Here is a 23013-nt window from a genome sequence, read left to right as displayed (position 1 = left end):
GATTTTAAGTTGCATTTTCTTGATTTGGCACTTTTCCAGTTACTGCAATCCTTTCACTATTTTCTGGAGTTCTGAGGAAGATGAGTCTGCCAGTTTTTGCTAGTTGTTCAAAGATTCTATAGCAGAATGGAACCCTGGAGCATCTTATACCACCATCTTGCTTGACTGGAAGTCCAGCTCTGCGCTGGTTTGAGACCATTGTGTACCTCAGAAAAGTCATGTTCTTTCACCCCTAACCCACACTTGTGAGGGCAGACCTATTGCGATCTTATAGGGTGGGATCTTCTTTATTAAGTTATTTCCATGGAGATATGACCTACTCAGTTGTGGGTAGGATCTTTTGATTAGGTGGATTCTATGGAGATGTGTCTTTGCCCATTCAAGGTGGGCCTTAATCCACTTACTGGAGTCCTTAAAGAGGGAACCATCTTGGAAAGAGTTCAGAGCCAACACAGATGCAAATATTTGGAGATGCTTGGAATGCCAACAGACAGACAGATGCAGACACAGATTTTCGAAATGCAGAAGCCCCAGGAGGTGCCAGGAGCTGAGAGAGCTGACAGAAGTTAGACAGGAACCAGAGCCCAGAAACATCACCATGTGCTTTTCCACGAGATGCTGAGCAACCCAGAACCTGGAGAGAGCCAAGGACAGCAAAGAAAACAAATCCAGAGTTTAGCTCCAGAGCAGTTAAGTGTGCGCCCACAGATGCTTAGAGAGGAAGCTACTGGAATGAGAAGCTGAAAGCAAAGGAACCAGGGCAAGGACAGTAGACACAGGCCATGTTTCTTCCCATGTGATAGATATTGGCCTTTCTTGTGTCAAGGTATCTTTCTCTGGATGCCTTAGTTTGGAGATTTTTATGGCCTCAGAACTGTAAACTTGTAATTTAGTAAATCCCCTTTATAAAAGTCAACCCATTTCTGATATATTGCATTCTGGCAGCATTAGCAAACTATAACAAACTCCAGTACAGAGTTTTGAGTGGGAGAATAAACATGCTCAATATTCAGATTTAAGAAAGGACTGGCAGGATTGAATAGGATAGATTATAAGGGGTGAGATGGGAGGCCTGTTATAAACCTATTGTAATAAAAACTAAAGTAATAAGAACTCAAGCTGGTGGGGCTGTTCTAGTTTGCTAGCTGCCGGAATGCAACACACCAGAGACAGATTGGCTTTTAATAAAATGGGATTTATTTTGTTGGTTCTTCAGAGGAAAGGCAGCTAACTTTCCACTGAGGTTCTTTCTTATGTGGAAGGCACAGGATGGTCTCTGCTGGTCTTCTCTCCAGGCCCCTGGGTTCCAACAACTTTCCCCGGGGTGACTTCTTTCTGCATCTCCAAAGGCCTGGGCTGAGCTGCAAGTGCTGAGATGAGGAATGCCGAGCTGCTTAGCTGGGCTACATTTCGTTCTCTCATTTAAGCACCAGCCAATTAAGTCAAACATCACTCATTGCAGCAGACACGCCTTCTAGCCGACTGCAGATGTAATTAGTAACAGATGAAGTTCACGTACCATTGACTTATGTCCGCAGCAACAAGACTAGGTATGCTCACCTGGCCAAGTTGACAACTGAATCTAACACAGGGGCAAAAGTGAGAATGCAAAAAATAAGGGGGGGGGGAGGGGCGGGCATTGGTGTCTCAGTGACAGAGTTCTCGCCTGCCATTTCGGACACCTAGGTTTGATTCCCGGAGCCGGCCCATGTAAAAATGTTTTTTTTTTTAATAAAATAAATAAGGGGAGGAACATTGGTCCAAGAGAGGTTATCTCACTCATTGCATCTCTATGAGATACATTAATTCAGCACTGTTGCCCCAATGTTATACCCAGCTATGAAGATCCATATGGGGACTTGCTAATGTGTAAGTCAGAGCTGGAATTGTCATTGGCGATCACCTAGTTCAGCACTCATTTTTTTTTTTTGGCAGTTTTATTGATATATAATTTACATACCATAAGTTCACCCATTTAAAGTATACAATTCAATGGTTTTTAGTGTAGTCACAGTTATGAAACCATCATCATAAACTAATTTTGAAACATTTGCAGTATGCCAAAAAGAAACCTTGTACTCAGTAGTCACTCCTCACCCTCCACACACATCCCTCTCCTCACCCATAGCCCTAGGCAACCATAAATCTGCTTTTATCTCTATGGATTTGCCAATTCTAGAAACATCATATAAATGAAATCATAAAAGTTGTTGTCTTCCATGATTGGCTCCTTTCACTTAGCATAATGTTTACAAGGTTCATCCATGTTGTAGCACATTTTAGTACCTCATTTCTTATTATTTCTTAATAATATTCCATTGTGTGGACATACCACAATTCATTTATCCATTCAAAAGTTGATGGACATTTGGGTTGTTTCCACTTTTTGCCTATCATGCATAGTACTGCTATGAAGATACAGGTACAAGTTTTGTTGTAGACATGTCTTCTGTTAACTTGGGTGTACCTCTAGGTGTGGGTTGCCTGGCTCATATGGTAACACTGTTTGATATTCTGAGGAACTACCAGAGTATTTTCCAAAGCAGCTGTAACATTTTATGTTCCCTCTAACAAACCACGAGGGTTTTCAACACTCTCATTTTACACACAAGAAATCATGGTCCAGAGTGACTGAGTAACTTCCCAATCTCACACAATGGATTGGTGACATTTGGGGCTAAAACCCAAGCCCCAACATGTCAGAATAAAAACCCAGCCTACCGAAAGAAAGCCATCTACCAATTGTAAAATTGGCAGGAAATTTTATGCATTAATATTATGCAAATATTAAATATAGGAAAAGAAATCAAACAACTTGTTATACCTATATAAGTATTCTCTTCAAATATCACTATGGCCATTTTTATCTTAATTCCTTTACAAAATTCCACTTTTTGCAATCACTGTTCTTTACTCAGATTTTCCCCCAAGTCTTTATCTGTTATGGCTCCTCACTCTAGGTCATGATCTTTAGAACTACAGAACCCAAGAACTGATCACCTGGACCAATCCCCTCGATTTACAAACAAGGAAACTGAGGCCCATTGCCAAACTGTGGCCCTAAGGCCCTCAGTGAACTCTGGTACCTGCCGAGGGCGCTGTTCTCTAAAGTACTCTAAACGGATCCCTCATTGTTCTCTGCTCCTTCGGCTTTCATTACAGGTGCAATATCAGCTATTTAGAAGAATGGCTTAAAGATAAGAATTTGCAGCACAGCTTGGCCAAAGAAACTCTGGAACCTCTCTCTCAGGCAGCCTGGTTGCTTCAGGTCAAGAAGACCACAGATAGCGATGCCAAGGAGATCTACGAACGCTGTACCTCGCTGTCTGCTGTGCAGGTGACCAGGCTTCCTTAGCGTCTGCCCGCACCTTCCCTGGTGACCAGGCTTCCTTAGGGTCTGCCCGCACCTTCCCTGGTGACCAGGCTTCCTTAGCGTCTGCCCGCACCTTCCCTGGTGACCAGGCTTCCTTAGCGGCTGCCTGCACCTTCCCTGGTGACCAGGCTTCCTTAGGGTCTGCCCGCACCTTCCCTGGTGACCAGGCTTCCTTAGCGTCTGCCTGCACCTTCCCTGACAGCTCGGCGTACTGGGTGTTGACTTTACAACAACCAGCTGTGGGGTGCACCTGGCTCTTATCGGAAACGTGCTTGTCTTCCATGGCCCACCTTCTTATTGAATAAGCATTTACTAAGTTCTTACTCTAGCTCTTAAAAACACAAAAATTGTGTATGATACATTGCAGAATGCCCACTAAATTCATTGATATGTATGTGTGTGTGTACCTGTGGGGTGGGGGCGGTGGATGTAAGGAGGAGGATTGGAAGGAAGGAATTTTCTTACTGATGTCTGATTACATAATGTCTTTGCCCCCTTCTATCCTCTTCTCACCTTCTTTTTTCCCTTCTTGCAGATAGATAACACTTGGTTCCTAGAGTCAAATCACACTATAAAAGCACTACCAGGGGTTCCTAAACCACTGGAACCATTATTTCATGCACAGGGTTTTTCTTTTTCATGAGTTAACACCATGTAATGTAATGTTTGCAGATCATAAAGATCCTCAATTCATACACACCTATAGATGACTTCGAGAAAAGAGTGACTCCATCTTTTGTTCGCAAAGTACAGGTGAGATCCTTAAGGAAATGCCTTTTAATTTTAATTCCTAAGTATGACATAAGAAATTGATATTAACATCATAGAAATTAACATCATAGAAATCCAGGAAAGAAATTATATTTACAAACATGCAAATGAGATACCTCTGGTTTTTGGAATCCATTTTAGTCCTGGTAGGGAGGGAATGAAAACACCAAAACCTTGGCTTACATGCCATGTTCCTTCAGTGTATCTTATTTCTTATGGGTCTTTAGGTACTCTGCAAGTAGACAGAGGCTGAATGGAAACAGAAAAGCATGTTTTTCCATTTTCTCATTTAATTTAATTTCTAATGTTTCTTTCCCACTGAAGTAGGCAGCAGTTCTCAGAGTACCCTTCACTGATCTCTTGGAGTCCTTGAGACCCTTTCAGAGGGTCAGCAAAGTCTCCCTTTTTTCAAGTATATATCTGTGAGAGGTTATATTCTTTCTGTTCTTCAACTAAAATAAGAATATCACAACAAATTGAATGCAGAAGCAGATTTGGGACTCCACCTCTCTTTAAGCCAGACATTAAAGAGAGTTCCAAAATATAAAACAATGCTATATTCCTCACTAAATTTTGGTCTGTTTTGGAAAATCCAGTTATGTTTCAAAGAAAATGATATGTGTTAACATGTATTGGATTTATTATTACTATTTTTAATGATTAATAAATAGATTTTTAAATTTATTGTTTTAATTACTAATATGATAAATACAAATAGTTATTTCCACATAAACGAAAGTTATTTGGTGTCCTCAGTAATTTTCAGAAGCATAAAGAGGTCCTGAGGCCAAAATGTTTGTGAGCCACTGAACTAAGAAAGAGAGATGAATTCATTAAAATTTAATACATGAGATCTACCCATGTCTGAGCTTAGAATTTTGCCGTGAGAACAGATAAAAATGGAAAAAAGATTCACAATCAATCCATCCTGTGTGAAAATAACTTCAGAGGAAGTAAGTACTGATGAGAGCTGGATAGCTCTGGACAGACGATTTTACCTTGGGAATCACACTGTTTACAAAGGGATGTATGTCATCTCACGTGATCATGAAAGGAGTTTTTTAATGGAGGTAGAGTTTATTGTCAGCGTTACTCTTGACTTTCAGACTTAGCAATAAAGAAGAATGCATTGGTTTCCTTATTCATTTTCCCTCTGGTTCTAATTCCAGGCTCTCCTTAATAGCCGGGAGGATTCATCACAGCTGATGTTGGACACCAAATATCTCTTTCAAGTCACGTTTCCTTTTACCCCCTCTCCACATGCTCTGGAAATGATCCAAATCCCCAGCAGCTTCAAGCTAGGCTTTCTCACTAGATTATAGCAGGAGAAACTAAAGCACGTGCACTTTTCTCTCAAAAGCTAAGTGAAGGTCAAATACAAGGGTGTTTGCTTTATTAATTAGAACTGGAAGTGCTTTGGAATGTGATTTAAGGAAGCAAACAGGGTTCTCCCAAATGGGCCTGTTCCTTGTGTTTCTTGCCAGCTACACCTCCTCATTCACGATGGTGGGGCTGCCACCGTCATATCATAAGAATTAACACACACCCCCTGTAACTGGAAAAGCCATGTCAAGCTCTGGAATCTCATAGGGCTTTTTTTTGGAATTTCTGGAATGCTCGTATTTCCCTCCAGGTGCCTTTTTATCCAAATATGTTTGGTGACAGGTCTCTACTGAAAGGCATGAGTTCCAGGGACACTCCCAAGTGTTCTGAGGCTCATGCGAAGCCCAGATACTTTTAGGAAGCCACACTGGGTTCTAGGACTAAGTCTTCCAGTACGTGATCCCATTTGGGCTCCAGCCCTGCCGAGAGTCCTCCTACCCCACTCCTGCTGGAAAGAGTGGGGGGTTCATTGACTCTTTTAACTAAAAATGCTTGTGCATAAAAAATATTTATTATTTCAGACTCCTCTAATTTTTAAGAAAATTTCAGATTTTAAAAATCTGAAATCAATCATATGAAGTATTTTACATATGTATCTATTTAAAATTAAAATATACTGGTTTAATTGCCATAATGCCATCTTCTCCACTAAAAGAACATTTCTTTAATTTTTATCTGCTGACATATTTACCACAGTTTTTCATTGTTTAGTATCTTTTATATAACAATTTTTTAAAAACTTAGCTTAAAAAGACCATCTAAATGCTTTTCTATATCTAATCAGCATTGTAATGTATTTATGTTTAAATTTTTCATAAAAATACTGAAGAATTCATGTTAGTTCTCCCTTTTGAGAAAATTATGCTTCCCACATTTTATGGGAACTGTCTATTCCTTGTCCACCCCTCCCAAACCTCCTCATTCCTTCTCTTTAGAGCATAAAATATCATTTGACGAGCACCCCCTAGCCTGTGGACTGTGGATCCATCACTTAACTGCACCACCCCAAGAATCTCAACCACCCCTTGTTTCTGACAGTTACAGGCAATGGTGGGGATTTGATAGCACAAACATATATCTTAGGAGTGGAAATTATGCATGATTATAGAGCTGCTTTACCCCACTTACATATAATAATATGTCTTCATATTATAAATGAATGATTTAATTCCATTCATTTATATTATATATGAGGAAATGAAAAATATAACTTTGTAATATTTTCATCAATAAAATAGTTTACCAAATGAATTGAGTTAGATTCTTTTAATTGTCAAGTTGATCGTATTTTTCTTAAGTGCAAAAATTGTATGCCTTTCTTTAAGGGTCATCCTTAAGGACACTAGAATCTTTATAGATTCCTAATATCTCATAAAAAGTATATAAAATTCATTAGAGAGGAATAAATATAAGTCCTGGCTCAGGTTGTCTCTATGGTCGATTAAACCGCATCAGCCTGAGAGGCTGGCCATTGCTCCAACCCACCCAGGGTTGCTCCAACCCACCCAGGGTTGCTCCAACCCACCCAGGGCAAGAACAGAAGAGGAGACTTAAAAACAGTACCTGTGCTGATTTGAATCTGTGGTGGCCCCCAGAAAAGCCATGTCCTTTAATCCTCATTCAATATTGCTGGCTGGGAGTTTTTGATTGTTCCCATGGAGATGTGACTCACATGATTGTGGGTGCTAACTTCTGAATAGAGGGAGATGTGACTCCACCCATACCAGGTGGGCCTTGACTGGAATCCTTTAAAAGAGGAAACATTTTTAGAGCCATGAAAATGACGAAAGTGGGAGTCCATGCTGCCAGAGACCTTTGGAGATGAAGAAGGAATACATCCCCCGGGGCGCTTCATAAAGCAAGAAGCCTGCAGAGAAAGCTAGCAGACACCATGTTCACCATGTGTCTTTCCAGTTGAGAGTGGAACTCTGAATTTCATTGACCTTTCTTGAGTGAAAGATAACCTCTTCTTGGTCCCTTAATTTGGACATTTTTATAGACTTGCTTTAATTGGGACATTTTCATGGCCTTAGAACCATAAACTAGAACAGTACCCTTCCTCAAAACTACAGAAAACAGTTAAAGGGCTACATTTAGTGGGCAAATACTGAATCAAGAAAATGCAGCATGAAATTGTGCTGGGAGAACTGAATGTCCATATGCAAAAGAATGTAGGTGGACCCCTACATCACACGTTATTCATAAATAAACTCAAAATGGATCAAAGACCTAAACATAAGAACCAGAACTATAAAATTCATAGAAGAAAACATAGGGAATCATCTTCAGGACCTTGTGTTAGGCAATGATTTCTTAGACATTATACCCAAAGTACAAACAACAAAAGAAAAAATAGCTACATGGACTTCATCAAAATTAATAACTTTTTTTTAATAAAAAAATATGGAACGCTTCACGAATTTGCATGTCATCCTTGCGCAGGGGCCATGCTAATCTTCTCTGTATCATTCCAATTTTAGTATATGTGCTGCTGAAGTGAGCATGAAAAGTAAGAACTTTTGTGTATCAAAGAGCTTTATCATGAAAGTATAATGACAGCCAACACGATGGGGAAAAAAAATATTTGAAAACCATACACCCAGTAAGGGTGTAATATCCAAACTATATAAAGAAATCCTACAACTCAACACAAAAAGACAAATAACCCATTTTAAGGGGGGGTAGGGTGTGGAGATTTGAGTAGACATTTCTCCAAAGAAGATATATGGATGACCAAAAAGGCACATGAAAAGGTGGTCAATATCATTAGCCATTAAGGAAATGCAAATCAAAACCAACAATGCAATATCATTTCACACCCCCAGAATGACTTCTGTTTTTTAAAAGAATGAAAATTACAAGTTTTGGGGAGAATGTGGAGAAGTTGGAACACTCATTCACTATTGATAAGAATGTAAAATGGTGCAGCTGCTGTGGAAGAGTTTGGTGGTTCTTCAGAAGTATAGAATTACCATGTGACCTGGCAACCCTACTTCTAGGTATACACCCAAAGAAATTGATAGAGGGACTTGAACAGATATTTGCACACCAATGTTTATAGCAGCATTATGCATAATTGCCAAAAGATGGAAAGAATCCAAATGTCCATCAACTGATGAATGGATAAACAAAATGTACATGCACACAATGGAATATCATTTGGCTGTAAAAAGGAATGGAGTTCTGACACATGCAACGGCAGAGATGGACCTTGAAGACATCATGTTGAGTGACATAAGCCAGACACAAAAGGACAAATATTGTATGATCACACTGATATGAAATAATTAGAATAAACAAACTCATAGAGTAAAAAACTAGAATATAGGTTACCAGAGGCTGGGGTAGGGGTAGGAAATGGGAAGTTAATGTTTAAATTGTACAGTTTCTCTCTGGGATAATGGAAAAGTTTTGGTAGTGGATGGCGGTGATGGTAGTAAAACATTGTAAACATAATTCACAGCCCTGAATTCTATATTTGAATGTAATTAAAAAGGGAAATTTTAGGTTGTATATGTTACTAGAATTAATTTTTTAAATGAGGGCTACTTGGCAGAGAGTGGCTAAGTTTCTGATCTTCCACCATGGCCAGCTGCGTGCCCCTTCCAGACCTTCCCCAGGGTTTGATGCCTGTTTTAAAGCACTTACCTCGGGCAGTTTCCCCTGCTGGCCTGTGAGCTCCTGGAGGGCAGGACTTTATCTTACACATCTCTGCATTTGTCCTGATGCTTGCAAGATTGGAGAGAATGGAAGAGGAGCATAATCCTATTGGAGGTGGAAGGGATTGGAGTAGGGGCAGTGGAGTGAGAATCAGCCTTGGAAAGCAGCAGATCCTTTTGTCCAGGAACAAGGGGACTGTGGGGGGAATTTACAGGTGGACAAGTGGGGGGAGGGGGAGCACTCACTCCACCATCTTGATCAGTTCTATAGATCTGAAGGTGAGAAGGGTGGAATCAGGCCTATGAAGAAACAAGATGTTGATAATATTCAGTCACAGGTGAATTTTAGGGTTGCATAATAGAGAGGGCATGGGCCCACGGGGGTCAAATCAGGCAGACTCTGCCTCCTGCGTGGCCCAGAGTCATGGGCCCAAGAAACTGGTCAAGAGGGTCAGTAAGGGGACCTGGCAGGGCAGAAGGTTCAAGGGTGAGTGGGTAATGCGAATGACAGTGCGTGTCCTGGCGGTGACCACAGAGCTGCAGGTGGGGAGGAACTCAGCAAGCTGAGCTGTAATGCCCAGATAAGGAGATTAGATGGGTTGCAGTCGTTTTCCCACTGACACGGCTGCAGTTCTAACTTCTCGTCTTTCTGCTGTAAACTTCCTAGGGCTGACTTTGTGGGAGGTATGTATTTGTTACCATCAAATTAGAATACTCAGATATTCTTGAATGCTTAGAAAAATGCCCAGATGTATACAGGATGTTAACCGTGCTCGCGGTGTGGTGGGGTCATGCGTAAGGGTTTTCTGTTTTTCATTTGTTTTCTCTCTTTTTTCTACAGTTCTCATTTGTTAATTTTGAAATAATAAAAAGGTGTTTTTAAATGTATATGTATGTATAGCATTGGCATCAGGAGAAAAATTCAGTATATTTAAGATCATTTCCTCAATTTAAGAAATTGATCCAGATAACACTTTAGACGTCAATAAAGCTTTGGGGTACAGTATGTGGAATAGAAAGAAGCTTTTGAACATTTTACAGTTACAGTAAGTCTGTGAGAAATGTTACATTATTGTGTGTATCACAAGTTTCATTCTTTTTATTTTTATTTTATTTATTTTTTTTTATTTTTTTTTATTAATTAAAAAAAGAATTAACAAAACAATTAGAAATCATTCCAATCTACATGTACAATCGGTAATTCTTAATAACATCACATAGTTGCATATTCATCATTTCTTAGTACATTTGCATCGATTTAGAAAAAGAAATAAAAAGACAACAGAATAAGAATTAAAACAATAATAGAAAGAAAAAAAACAAAAAAAACAAAAACAAAAAACCTATACCTCACATGCAGCTTCATTCAGTGTTTTAACATAATTGCATTACAATTGGGTAGTATTGTGCTGTCCATTTCTGAGTTTTTATATCCAGTCCCGTTGTACAGTCTGTATCCCTTCATCTCCAATTATCCCTTCTCTTTTTTTTTTTTTTTTTTAATTAACGGAAAAAAAGAAATTAACCCAACATTTAGAGATCATACCATTCTACACATGCAATCATTAATTCTTAACATCATCACATAGATGCATGATCATCATTTCTTAGTACATTTGCATTGGTTTAGAAGAACTAGCAACATAACCGAAAAAGATATAGAATGTTAATATAGAGAAAAAAATAAAAGTAATAATAGTAAAATCAAAACAAAACAAAACAAAACAAAACAAAAACCTATAGCTCAGATGCAGCTTCATTCAGTGTTTTAACATGATTACTTTACAATTAGGTATTATTGTGCTGTCCATTTTTGAGTTTTTGTATCTAGTCCTGTTGCACAGTCTGTATCCCTTCAGCTTCAATTACCCATTGTCTTACCCTGTTTCTAACTCCTGCTGAACTCTGTTACCAATGACATATTTCAAGTTTATTCTCGAATGTCCGTTCACATCAGTGGGACCATACAGTATTTGTCCTTTAGTTTTTGGCTGGATTCACTCAGCATAATATTCTCTAGGTCCATCCATGTTATTACATGGTTCATAAGTTTATCTTGTCTTAAAGCTGCATAATATTCCATCGTATGTATATACCACAGTTTGTTTAGCCACTCTTCTGTTGATGGAGATTTTGGCTGTTTCCATCTCTTTGCAATTGTAAATAATGCTGCTATAAACATTGGTGTGCAAATGTCCGTTTGTGTCTTTGCCCTTAAGTCCTTTGAGTAGATACCTAGCAATGGTATTGCTGGGTCGTATGGCAATTCTATGTTCAGCTTTTTGAGGAACCGCCAAACTGCCTTCCACAGTGGTTGCACCCTTTGACATTCCCACCAACAGTGGATAAGTGTGCCTCTTTCTCCGCATCCTCTCCAGCACTTGTCATTTTCTGTTTTGTTGATAATGGCCATTCTGGTGGGTGTGAGATGATATCTCATTGTGGTTTTGATTTGCATTTCTCTAATGGCCAGGGTCTTTTTATTTTTATGTAGTATTCCATTGTATGAACATATTGCAATTTATTTGTCTATTGCACTATTGGCAAATACTTGAATTTTTCCAATTTGGGACTATTATGAATAAAGCTGCTGTGTTTTGAGTTCATAAATATTCATTTCTGTTGATTATATACATTCAGGAGTAGAATTGCTAGGTCACAGAATATGAGTATGGCTAGTTTTTTTTTTAATTTTTCAAACCAAAACAACATACAAACATGAACATTCTTAACACACAAACATTCCATGTATGTTGTACAATCACTGACTGACAATATCATCACATAGTATATTCATCTCCATGATCATTTTGTATGGCTACTTTTAATGTATATGAATGTTTAGCCTTAGTAGGTCCTTCCAAATAGTTTTCTTAAGTGATTGTACCAATCTATTCTCCCACCAGCAAGGAAAGAAAGTTCCAGTTTTCAACATCCTTGCCAACATTTGATATTATGAGTCTTTTTTATTTTAGGTATGCTGATGGGTAAATAGTGGTTCACATTGTAGTTTTAATTTTTCATTTCTTCAGTTACAAATGATAAGCACCGTTTTTTATGTTTATTGACTACATAAATATTCTCCTTTGTGAAGTGTCTGTTCAAGTCTTACCATTTTTTAAAATAATTTTTGAGATATAATGCATATAACATAAAATGTACCTGTTTAAAGTGTAAAATTCAGTGGTTTTTAGGATATTTACAAGGTTGTACAACCATCTCCACTTTCTGATTCCATTTCTAATATCCCGAGAAGAAACCCATATCCATTAGAATTCAATCCCAATTCTCCACCCCCACCCCCCCCAGGCTTTGGCAACCACTAATCTACTTTCTCTGTCTGTGGGTTTGCCTATTCCAGACATTTCACATAAATGGCGTCATATAATACGTGGCCTCTAATATCTGTCTGCCTTTACTGAGCATAATGTTTTCAAGGTTCATTCGTGTGGTAGTAGTTTATTTCTTTTTATAGCAGAATAATATTCCATTGTAAGGATATACAACATTTTGCTTATCCATTGATCAGTTGATGGGTATTTGGTGATTGTAAATAGTGCTGCTCTGATGTATACAAGTTTTTGTGTGGACACGTTTTCAGTTCTCTTGTGTATATACCTAGTAGAGAAATTGCTGGGTCATATGCTAAGTTTACATTTAACTTTTTGAGGAACAGCCATACTATTTTCCACAGCACTTTATATGAGGGCTCCTTTGTTATTTTTAAATTGGATCAATGAAGCATTATTTTAATAGTGAAAGTTGGAGCTACCTTTTCTATCTAACAATAGTAGGCTGGTGTGATAAATTATGCTACTCCATTGTGTAGACTAATATCGAAGCTATTATTTTTAAAAGGGTAGATCTGTAAGTACTAACTGAATAAGTTAGATATAAAAAGCCAGTAGCCAAACAATCCCATTTGTATAACTCCGTGTAAAGCTGTATCTACATGTTTGTGCCAGAAAAGTCTGGAAGTACACACAGCAGACTGACTACATGAGGGGAGGAGGGATGGAGGAATGGTGATGAGGACTTTTACTCTTGACTTTCTAGTTATTGACACTATTTTACTTCTTTTTAAAATAAACATATTTTTTCTGAAATTTTTAAGCCGTATATTAAGGTCAAAATTCTCATTGAAGCATTTGCGCTAGCTGCGAAAAATTCATCATAAAAAAAACGTTATTAGCAATTGGTATTAAAATTAAATTTAATTTGTAATACAAATAATAAATGAAAAATATCCGGATATAAACATAAACACTATGCATAAGCAGCATTACCCCAATATTCTTAAAAATCTATTCTTGCTTATGACAAAATGTGAAATGTCTCTCTCAGATTAAATGATTATTTTCTTTCTATACCTTTTGATTTTTCCAAATTTTCTACAATGAACATGTATAACATTCATAATTTTAAAATATTATAATCTTTCTAATTTAGTTGCAGTTTGCCCTTGCTTACCCAAATAGGTCTAAAATGTTGGCTACGTGATATGACAACATTATCAAAAATTGTGGTCTACACCAAAAAATGGTGTTTTAGAAGAACATGCAGTAGCACTTGAAGATGAAAAATTATTATATTAAGTAAAAAAGTAAAGCTCAAAATTATATATGGTGGATGATTTCCAATTTTTAAAAAATTGTACATATATACCTGTGAGCATACTAGAAGAAAACAAAATGCTAACAGGTCATTTATTTGTTGGTGAAGGGCATGTAGGTAATTACTTTTCCTTCTTCATTCCTTTCGGTTTCTAATTATTTATTACCAACATGTATAGCCTGTATAATTTGAAAAAAAATTAAAACTCAGACTAAGTAGAAAAACACTGTCTCTCTCCAGATTTGGAATATTGGCAATTCCACTTTTCTTTATCTGCCTTCCTTCCATTCCTTTGCCACTGGGTCTCTTGGGTTCCTTTTGCGTCCATTCCTGTGGCTGCTAGTCTGGTCCAGAGATCATTTCCTCTGTCCCAGGACAGGATGACCGTTTCTAAACCTAGTTGATTTTCCTGCTGTTCGTTCTGTCTCTGACCTACTTCTGGAAGCACAAATGCTGGAATAATCCTCTTGAATGACATCATTCCCTTGCATAAAAACACATTAGGCTTGCAGGCCTAATGCTATTACTCAGCTTCCTCAGCCTAAGCTGGTGCCAGGGTGCAGGGCGGGAGGGGGGCCCAACATCCACCAAGTCCCCACAGCAGGCCAGGAGCTGGTGGGCAGGCTCTTTCGCCTTCTTCACCCCCCTTCTTGTGAAAAAGCAGGGCAGCTTGTAGGGATGTGGTGTCCCACTACCTCAGACTCAGGCCCCCGGCTGACCATGAACTCCTGGTTTTATCACTCAGCGTTTCCTTGCCTGTCACACAGATGCCCCGCCTCCCTCCCAGGGTGCTTATGAGAGGACAGGGCTGAGCCCTGCATGAGGGGGGGAGGTACCCCTCTAACCCCATTTGTAAGGCACTGCCCTCTGGGTGAGCATTCAAACACATCTCTCTGCCCCTTGATTATCTAGAGTTTTCCAGAACTATACCAGCTGCCCCTTTGCCATGGGAGTTCAGCAAACCCATGAGTTCCCCATTCTTCAGTTACTCAGAAGTGTCCCCATTGTCATCTCCCCCACAGACACATACCTCTCAAAGGTGGCTCTTTTGAAATATATGCCCCTAATATCTTTAGACTCAGGGAGTCATTCTTTGAAGCTTCAAGTAGCCCAGTCTTTGGAAGGCCTGCTAAATTGAGGTGGCTGAGATGACTGCTCCCTTCCCACCTCTACCTCCTTGTCCTCCATCTCCAGCAATGCCAACCTCTTCAGTCTCCCAGACAAGAAGCCTAAGAGACACGATAGACATTTCCCTCTCTGTGTCCCTAGACGTCACCAAGTCTGGCTTCTTCCCCTTCCTAAGCAAGGCCGGAATCCACATCACTGCACTGTCCAGTGCTGGCCTTCAGCCCATCTTGCCAGAAACGTTGCCATAGCTTCCTCTCTGCTCTTTCCACACCCTCAGCTCATCCCCTCCCTCACCCCTCCCTCCCACTGCTGCTCCTGCCCTGCTCCGTTGTCCCTGCCACTCCAAGGGCAGTGTAACCTCTATGGACCACACACTACATGCCCAGCCCTCTAGTAAGTGCTTTATGTCCTGTCTCTTTAATTCTCCTCATCATGCTAGGAGGGTAGCTTCTAAGACTCCATTTCATAAGTGTCTTAGTTTCACAGGCCTACTGTAACATAATACTACACCTTAGGGGGCTCAAAACAACAGAACTTATCATCTCAAGCTGCCGGCAGGGCCATGCTTCCGCTGAAGTCTGGAGGGTTCTGGCAGTGGCTGGTGGGCAGCCCGTGGCATCGTTTGGCTTGCAGCATGACTCTGTCGGTGTCTTTGTTTTCTCTTTTGGTCTATATTTAAATTTCTTCTCCTTATAGAGATACCCGTTGTACTGGAATAGGACCCACCCTAATCCAGTTTGGCCTCATCCTAACTAACAACATCTTCAAAGATCCTATTTCTAAAGAGTGTCACATTCACGAGCTCAAGGGTTAGACTATGGACATATCTTTTTGGGTGACACAAGTCAAAGTTCAGAGAAGCCATGCAACTAGTCTCAGTGGTGAGGGAGGGCAGGTTCTGGTCAGCCAGAGCCCACACCCTTGGCCACTAGATGTTCTTGCCACTAGAATGGTCTTCCTAATATGCCAGTCTATTATGTCCCTCCACACAAGGTGGCCAAAAGAACTAAATGAGTTAATACATACAGTGCTTAAAACAGCGCCTGGCGCTTCATAAGCACCATGCAAGGGTAATTGCGGTGGCAGTATTTTTCATGCCTATCTTTCTAATTGCATCTCCCACCACCTGCTCACAGACAGTTCAGGTTCCAGCCATGCTGGTGGGGCCCCCAGATGCTGCAGCCGCCTGCACACCCCACCTCTCCACCCACAATGCATATCCCTCTCCTCATCCTCCCCCCTCCCGGTTCTCCCTACCCCTCACCTGTGAGCTCTACCTCAGGACTCAGCTCCAGGGCAGCTCTCCCAGAGATTTCTCTTGACAGGCAGGCAGAGTCGGGGTCTCCCTCTTTGGGCTTGGCAGGGCTGCCCGAGCCCCAGCACCTATCTGTTGGGGGCAAACCTCACCCACTAAGCCTGTGCAGGGACCGTGAGTTTTGGGCTTTCAACTATTTGGCCCCGCAGGGCACCAACACACTCATTTTATGGCTTTGGCTGGAGTCAGGCTCCACCTGTTTTTCCTCTTAAAGTGCACCCTGAGGGGAGGATTGTGTTTTTTAGGAAGTTTTAAATTATAGTGCCCATTACAACTGGGTTTTCCATGGTGACATCCCACAGGATTTATATTGTCCTGCAATGACCCATTGTGATCGCTGCCAAAATGAGTTAAACTTAACCACAACAAATTCAGAAATCCTATTGTCTGACTGGTTTCTCACTGATTAAATAAATGAGGTGGTGTTGACCCAGCATGTTGTAATAAACCAAAGGTTATAAATTAACTGCATTTACTTTATCCCATGTGTAGAGGTCTGAGCAACTACCATGATAAAAGAAGATGAGGCTTTAGAAAGCTGCTCCTATTGGCTTTTCACACCCTTGTCCTTTTTCTTTTCAGCCTCATCTTGGGTAAAACATGTGTGATCAAACCTTCCTGGTTAATGTATTTGGCTCGTGTGACAAATGTTTCAAACAAAGAGCTCTGAGACCAGTGTTCAAGAAATCTCAGCAACTCAACTACTGTTCTACGTGTGCAGAAATAGTAAGTGATACCTTATTATTTTATTTATTTAAGTAGTTAACCTGTCTTAAAATGATGTCTAGGATGAGGGTTCTATGACAGAGGAGTTGCCATAGAATCTGATTTAAACGACACAAACATTTCTAGCATCCCCAGGCTTTGTGAGGCAGTGTAGCATAGGGGTTTAGGGTATGGGCTCTGGTTTGTCTGACTTCCTGGGTTCAAATCCCAGTTATGTTCCTCAAAGGTGGTGTGCCCACTGGTTCTTACCTCTCTCGTTGTGTCTATATTCCCATCTGTAAAATAGCATCTATCTCTAGGATTTTGTGAGGATCAAATGAGTTATTTTGATAAAGTGTTTTAAATAGTACCCAGCAACCAAGCTAAAAGGGACTCTGGCAATTAAACTTCCTGGGAGCACTTTTAAGGGCCCTGTCCTATTAAAAGAAGATTCTATTGAAGATTCAACCATATAGGACCTCAGTACCAAGCAAAATTATGCTTAAGAAAAAGTACTCCTTGCCCTAAACCGTCAGTGGGGACTAGGAACTGGACACACCACTTGTAATTTTCAAAGTATCCCAAATCAAGTGCACTAGGACTCAGTCCTGTCTCAGAGGCTGTGTGCTCTCAGTAGTGCCGCTGGAGCAGAGCCCCAACCTGGTGAAACGTGGTAACGCACTCTCACCCAGAAGGCCAGTGGGAAAACCCGTATTATGAACACACTTAAAAATAAATGTCAAAGAGAGGAAAGTTGATTTTGCCATTTCATTCAACTGAAGAGGAACAAATTTATCTTCCTGGTTCCATTGTAATCCCTCACAGTGATTACATTAAAAAAGTTTATCTCATAAAGCTATAGCCCAAGTTGGCATAAAAACTTTGGTACAGAATAGTGACTCTGATGTCACTCCAGGAGTGGTATAATGGGCTACTACCAACAGCATACCTCACTTTGCAAGTTGTAAACTTGGCTCTGCAAATTATAAAGCTGAGGACATTCAGTTCCTAAAACAACCCTGCTTTCTAGTGGCCCTATCCTCCTGGGGCAGCGCTATATTAATCTAGCACTTCTGTTTTCTAAACGACCTCCTCAGTGTGGAAAAGAAAGAAACCCAGAATCCCAGTCATGGGATTCTCTATAGCACCATAGATTCTCCCCACGTCAGAGAGCCTGCTTGGAGATACTCTCCCAGGCAACTGTCACCAGCTGTGTTCACCACAAACACCTGGCAATTTCCCATAATTCAGACAGCAGGCGTTAGCTGAGGAGACATCCAAGTGACTATCAGCTGGGAGTTGGGGTGGTATAAACACAACCCCCAGTGGACCTTTTTCATGAGTGGGACCCTGCTGAAATGCAGCAGGCCTCAACACGGCTGATCTCCAGCTTCCTCAATTATAAAAAGGAAGCCGCTTTGCTAACTTTGCCTAGCTGTTAAAAAGTTACATGACCTTGTTATCTCTAGAGAGTAGACTTTCCAGATTGGAGGATGTTTGGAGTTTATTCTACAGAGAAAACCCCCAGAGGAGGGCACACACCAGTGTGGAGCTCCACCCACCCCAGGTCTTCAAATACAGGCAGACCCTAACCCAGGCACACACATCCCACTATGGGCCAAGACGTTCCAGCCCTGAAGCTGTGATGGGAGGATGTTGATTTGCCTGGGCCTTCTGAGATGTCCTTGTGAGAAGTGCACCTCCCTGCTTCTGTGGCCTACGGTCTCATTTAAATTACTTCATGCAAATTGCTCAAATGTATAAGGCAACTTGAATAATAATCAGTGCATACTGTGTGCCACAGATCGCTCTGAATGCTCTAAATATTAACTCTCTTGAGATCCCTATGAGGTAGCTGTACCCCTCCCCCTCCCATTTATAGATGAGGAAGCTGAGATACAGAGAAGTTAAGTAAATTCTTCAGTCACACAGCAAAGCCAGGATTTTCCCCTAGGCTGTCTGATCTAGAGCCTATGCACTTAATTTTTTGCCCTACAAATTCTGAAAGATCTAATATTTTGCTTTTATATATTATTTTAATTTTATATAAATATTTGCATCTATATAAATATATTTACTTTATTTTAATAAAATAGCTATATTTTTTCTTTTATTCTTTTTATTTACTTGTTATATATAGTTATACACACTTTATGTGTTCTGTTTTATACATTCGTTTAATAAACTAACATTAATTGAGCACCTACCATAATGCAGTAATTATGCTAAATGCCGAGAATAAACAATGAATAAAGCTGTATTGATGGAGAAGGGAGACTGGAACGGGCACATATTTACATCTACTTTGTATGGAGAAGTCTGCTAAGAGTGTATACTCACGCTATTTTTCTTAATTCTCATAACAGCCCTGTGGAGTAGATACTAGCCCCATTTCCCAGATAAGGACACTTAGAAGCTCAGAATCTAACTCCAAGCCAACTTTGTATAGATTATTGTAGATGACTTCCAGCTTTTCTCAGATAAAGACGGCTCAGGACAGCACGCAGGAGCTGGGTTCCCCAGAGAGGGGGTACAGAAAAGGGGTGCATCCAGGATTCTGCTTGGGCAATTTTCATTCTGGAATCTGAAACCTTGATCTGTTTTCCCATTTTGTGTGCACGCGCGCGCGCACACATACAAACACGTGTACACACACACACACACACACACACACACACACACACACGAAGTTGAGGACTGCATGAAGTCCAGAGACATATAGCTGAATGGAGTCAGACTGCTGCCTGGGTCAATACTGCCCCTGCTAATCTTTCTAGTAGTGTGACTGTGGGCAAGTTACCTAATCTTTCAGTGCCTCGCTTTTCTCATCTGTAAAATGGGGACAATAATAGAGCCCATTCAGAGTGATTATTGTGAGGATTAAATGATTTCCTCATATAAAGCACTTTAGTGCCTGTCACTGCAGAGAGATGGGGATGCTTGAGTCTGCCATAAAGTCACTGGATTCGCATCCTTGAGAGAACTGTAGCAACCCTTCATTCTAATGGAGAGGAAGCTGCTCGCAGTGATGCTTCAGATATCCCTGCGCTTGACCTCAGAAGCCGCTATGCGCCCTCTGCGCCCTGTCACCTCCCTTTGCTGCCCCCAGGCCAGAGACATGATTCCTGCATTAGGAAAGAAAAAGCAAAGCCAAGGGCGAGGCTCCTAATACCGCAGGACTCCGGGGTTGGTCGGAAGCCAGAACTAGTTTTATTTTTGCCTACTGAAATCGACAGAGGAGGAAAGTTTGGGTTGTAGGTGGGGCAGCCGAAGCTCCTCACTTGACTGGTGCTACCGAGATCAGGCCGGGTATTAGCCGCGCAGGCCAAGCTTCATTGCCCTCTTCTCTCCAGTCTGCCTTTGCAAACAGAAATCCCTGAGCCGTGTATCAAGTCCCATTGGAGGAGCGGGGGCCCTGGGGAGGGGCAGGGGGAGGTTTGTGCTGTGTCATTGGGACTCCTCAGGTTGCCCAGGAGCCAGGCAGTCGTGGGTTCGAATCCCAGCTTGTCCTCACTGTGTGTGCGTCACCTGCAAGTCACGTATCATCTCGAGCCTCAGTTTCCCCACCTATAAAATAGGCGTGGCACTGCCTGCCTCCCCACGGTGATGTGCGCACAGAGGTACCGCAGATATCGCACCAAGCACTGCGCCAGGGCGCGCGCGCAGCGGGTGGGGGGACAAAGGGTTCAGGACGCAGAGAGGGTGCAAGGCGCGGAGGAGGCGCCGGTACCCGCGGGCGAGACCCGCAGAGAAGTGGGGGGCGGCCGCAGCAGCCCGGCTCGCGGCTGACGGCGTCATCACCCGGAAGGCGGGGCCGCGCTCGGGAGAGACCCGGACTGGAGCTGCGCCCGCCGCCGCTCAGCACCCGCGGGTAGACGCGACCTCCTCCGCCGGCTCACCCCCATCCCTCTCTCTGCTTCCCTCCTGCCGCCCTCCCGAGAAGATGGCAACCGACGGGCTGCACGAGAACGAGACGCTGGCGTCGCTGAAGAGCGAGGCCGAGAGCCTCAAGGGCAAACTGGAGGAGGAGCGGGCCAAGCTGCACGACGTGGAGCGTGAGTGTGGGCCGGGCGGGACCGGGCGCGGGAGGCGGGCAGCGGGGAGCGGGGAGCGGGGAGGGGTCGCGGCAGCCGGCACACTGGCGGCCTCGCCTGATCCGGGCCGAGTAAACAGGACAGGCTTCTAGTACCGGGTGAGGGCGGCCAGGGCCTGGGGTGGGGAGCAAGGCCCGCGCCACCGCCGTGGGGTGGGGACCCCTGGGTGCCTGGACGCTCCTCTAGGGCGCATGTAGCGAGCGCCGGCCTCCCGGGCGCGGGGGTTTCGGCCCGCAGCGGAGCCGGCCCTCGCAGCGTCCCGGCACCCAGCCGAGCGTCAGCCCGCCCTCTGGCGGAGGTTGGCCCGCCCCTGGGCGGAGACGCTTGGTTGCTGCAGGCCCTGGCCGCTGTCACTCCGACGGAGGATCTTGGGACTAGTTACCCTCACCGGCCTGGAAGATGCTAAATAATTTCTGTTCTGACTTTGGGGGGGGGGTTGTGGAGGGAACGGGGGTGGGGGTGGGAGGGAACCGGTGGAAGCATGGCTCAGTGACGTCAAACACACAGAGCCGGTGTGGGTCTTGGCCTAGGATAAACTCCTGTTTCGTTTTATAATCTTTCGACTTTCTTCATCACTGTTGTCTTTTCTCAGTTTTGCTTTTTCAAGAAGCCAGACTCTGATTTAAAAGTTAATTTCTTCAACCCTCCAGCCCCCGCCCCAACCTCCTTTGGGGCTGGATGTGGGAAGACCATTAATCCGATCATTTAATTCATTAAGATTGTTTAAGAAAGTTTTTGAAAAGAGTGGTGTGATTAGCATGAAAGGACAATAGCAATCTTAATCTTAAACTTACATTATTGACCAGCACCATAATTCAGAGCCTACTCTGTGAATTTTCTGAGTGAGAATTAAATAGGTTAAATGACTCTTAGTGGGTCAGTTTCCCTTTTACTCCGTTAGATGGTTTTATCCTCAGTGGAGCTTGGGCTAAGGGCCAGGCTTGGGGGGTAGTCTTCCCTGCTTTTCAGCTCTGAGGCTGGTAGCTCTCCTTAGCTGAGCAAGGTCTCCCCACTGTCCCCTTATCACACCTATACATTGTGCTTCTCAGTGGCAGGAAGACAAAACAACTTGCCCAAGGACCCCCGCCTCCTAGTGGCGTCAGGATTCCAGCCCTGGCTCACTTCCGCTTTTTTGCTGGATCCCTTTATACTTTACACAGATGGGAGTTTTCCAGAAACTCATATACTTGTAAGTGTGAGCTGCTTGGGTGGCACTGTGCCCACTGGGGTGTTTTTCGGTCTTTTCTGTGAATTTGTCAGTTGCCACATGTGTTAGTTTGCTAGCTGCGGGAATGTGATATACCAGAACTTAATGTCTTTTTAAAAAGGGAATGTATTAAGTTGCAAGTTTATGGTTCTAAGGCCATGAAAATGTCCAAATTAAGGCAAGGCTATGAAAATGTCCAAACTGAGGTATCCAAGGAACGATACCTTGGTTCAAGAAGGCTGATGATGTTCAGGGTTTCTCTCTCAGCTGGAAAAGCACATAGTGACGTCTGCTGGCTTTTTCTCCTCGTTTCATAAAGCTTCTTCTACGGCTTCCCCAGGGCTCTGTCTGTTCTGTTGGCTCTATCGGTTCTGGTGGCTCTAAAGCTTTTTCAAAAATGGGTCCCTCTTAAAGGGCTCCACTAGCAACCCCATCTTTAATGGGTGCAGACATATCTCCATGGAAACCATCCATTCAAAAGTTACCACCCACAATTGGGTGGATCACATCTCCATGGAAACAATAAAAAAGATTCCACCTAGCAATATTAAATGAGGATTAAAGAACATTGCTTTGCTGGTGTACATAATAGCTTCAAACTGGCACACCATGAAATGGAGCTTCTGGGAGCCCCAGGGAAGTTTGGTCAGTCCAAATGAGGACACTATTGCTGTCCTCTCTACGGGTACAGTGCCCTCAGGAGCCAAGGTCAGATTTTGGATCCACAATGGAAAGGTCTACTTCCATCTGTGTTTAAGTCAGAA

General features: G+C 42.3%; 2 protein-coding genes and 1 non-coding gene across 4 annotated transcripts in view; 2 read left to right on the top strand and 1 right to left on the bottom strand.

Annotated features, from left to right (window-relative positions):
* Positions 1-6789, top strand: part of MYO5C (myosin VC) — a 123764-nt gene extending 116975 nt beyond the window's left edge. Inside the window, exons 39-41 of the mRNA XM_077127917.1 lie at positions 3163-3337; positions 4046-4126; positions 5314-6789. Coding sequence (XP_076984032.1) covers positions 3163-3337; positions 4046-4126; positions 5314-5466 — 409 coding nt within the window. The 3' untranslated portion in view covers positions 5467-6789. The remainder of the gene's footprint in view (positions 1-3162; positions 3338-4045; positions 4127-5313) is intronic.
* A 1135-nt stretch (positions 6790-7924) lies between these two features.
* LOC143656700 (U6 spliceosomal RNA) lies at positions 7925-8031 on the bottom strand. Its single transcript, XR_013162603.1, has one exon. It is a non-coding gene; the product is annotated as a U6 spliceosomal RNA (small nuclear RNA).
* A 12733-nt stretch (positions 8032-20764) lies between these two features.
* Positions 20765-23013, top strand: part of GNB5 (G protein subunit beta 5) — a 53105-nt gene continuing 50856 nt past the window's right edge. For both annotated transcript variants that reach the window (XM_077127915.1, XM_077127914.1), the window contains exon 1: positions 20765-21003. In XM_077127915.1, the coding sequence (XP_076984030.1) occupies positions 20892-21003 (112 nt within the window). In that variant the 5' untranslated portion in view covers positions 20765-20891. The remainder of the gene's footprint in view (positions 21004-23013) is intronic.

Source organism: Tamandua tetradactyla, chromosome 14 (assembly GCF_023851605.1).
Source record: "Tamandua tetradactyla isolate mTamTet1 chromosome 14, mTamTet1.pri, whole genome shotgun sequence".
In the NCBI taxonomy this organism is placed as follows: domain Eukaryota; kingdom Metazoa; phylum Chordata; class Mammalia; order Pilosa; family Myrmecophagidae; genus Tamandua; species Tamandua tetradactyla.
The sequence above is the reverse complement of the archived record's forward strand: the minus strand, read 5'-3'. Positions and strand labels throughout refer to the sequence as shown.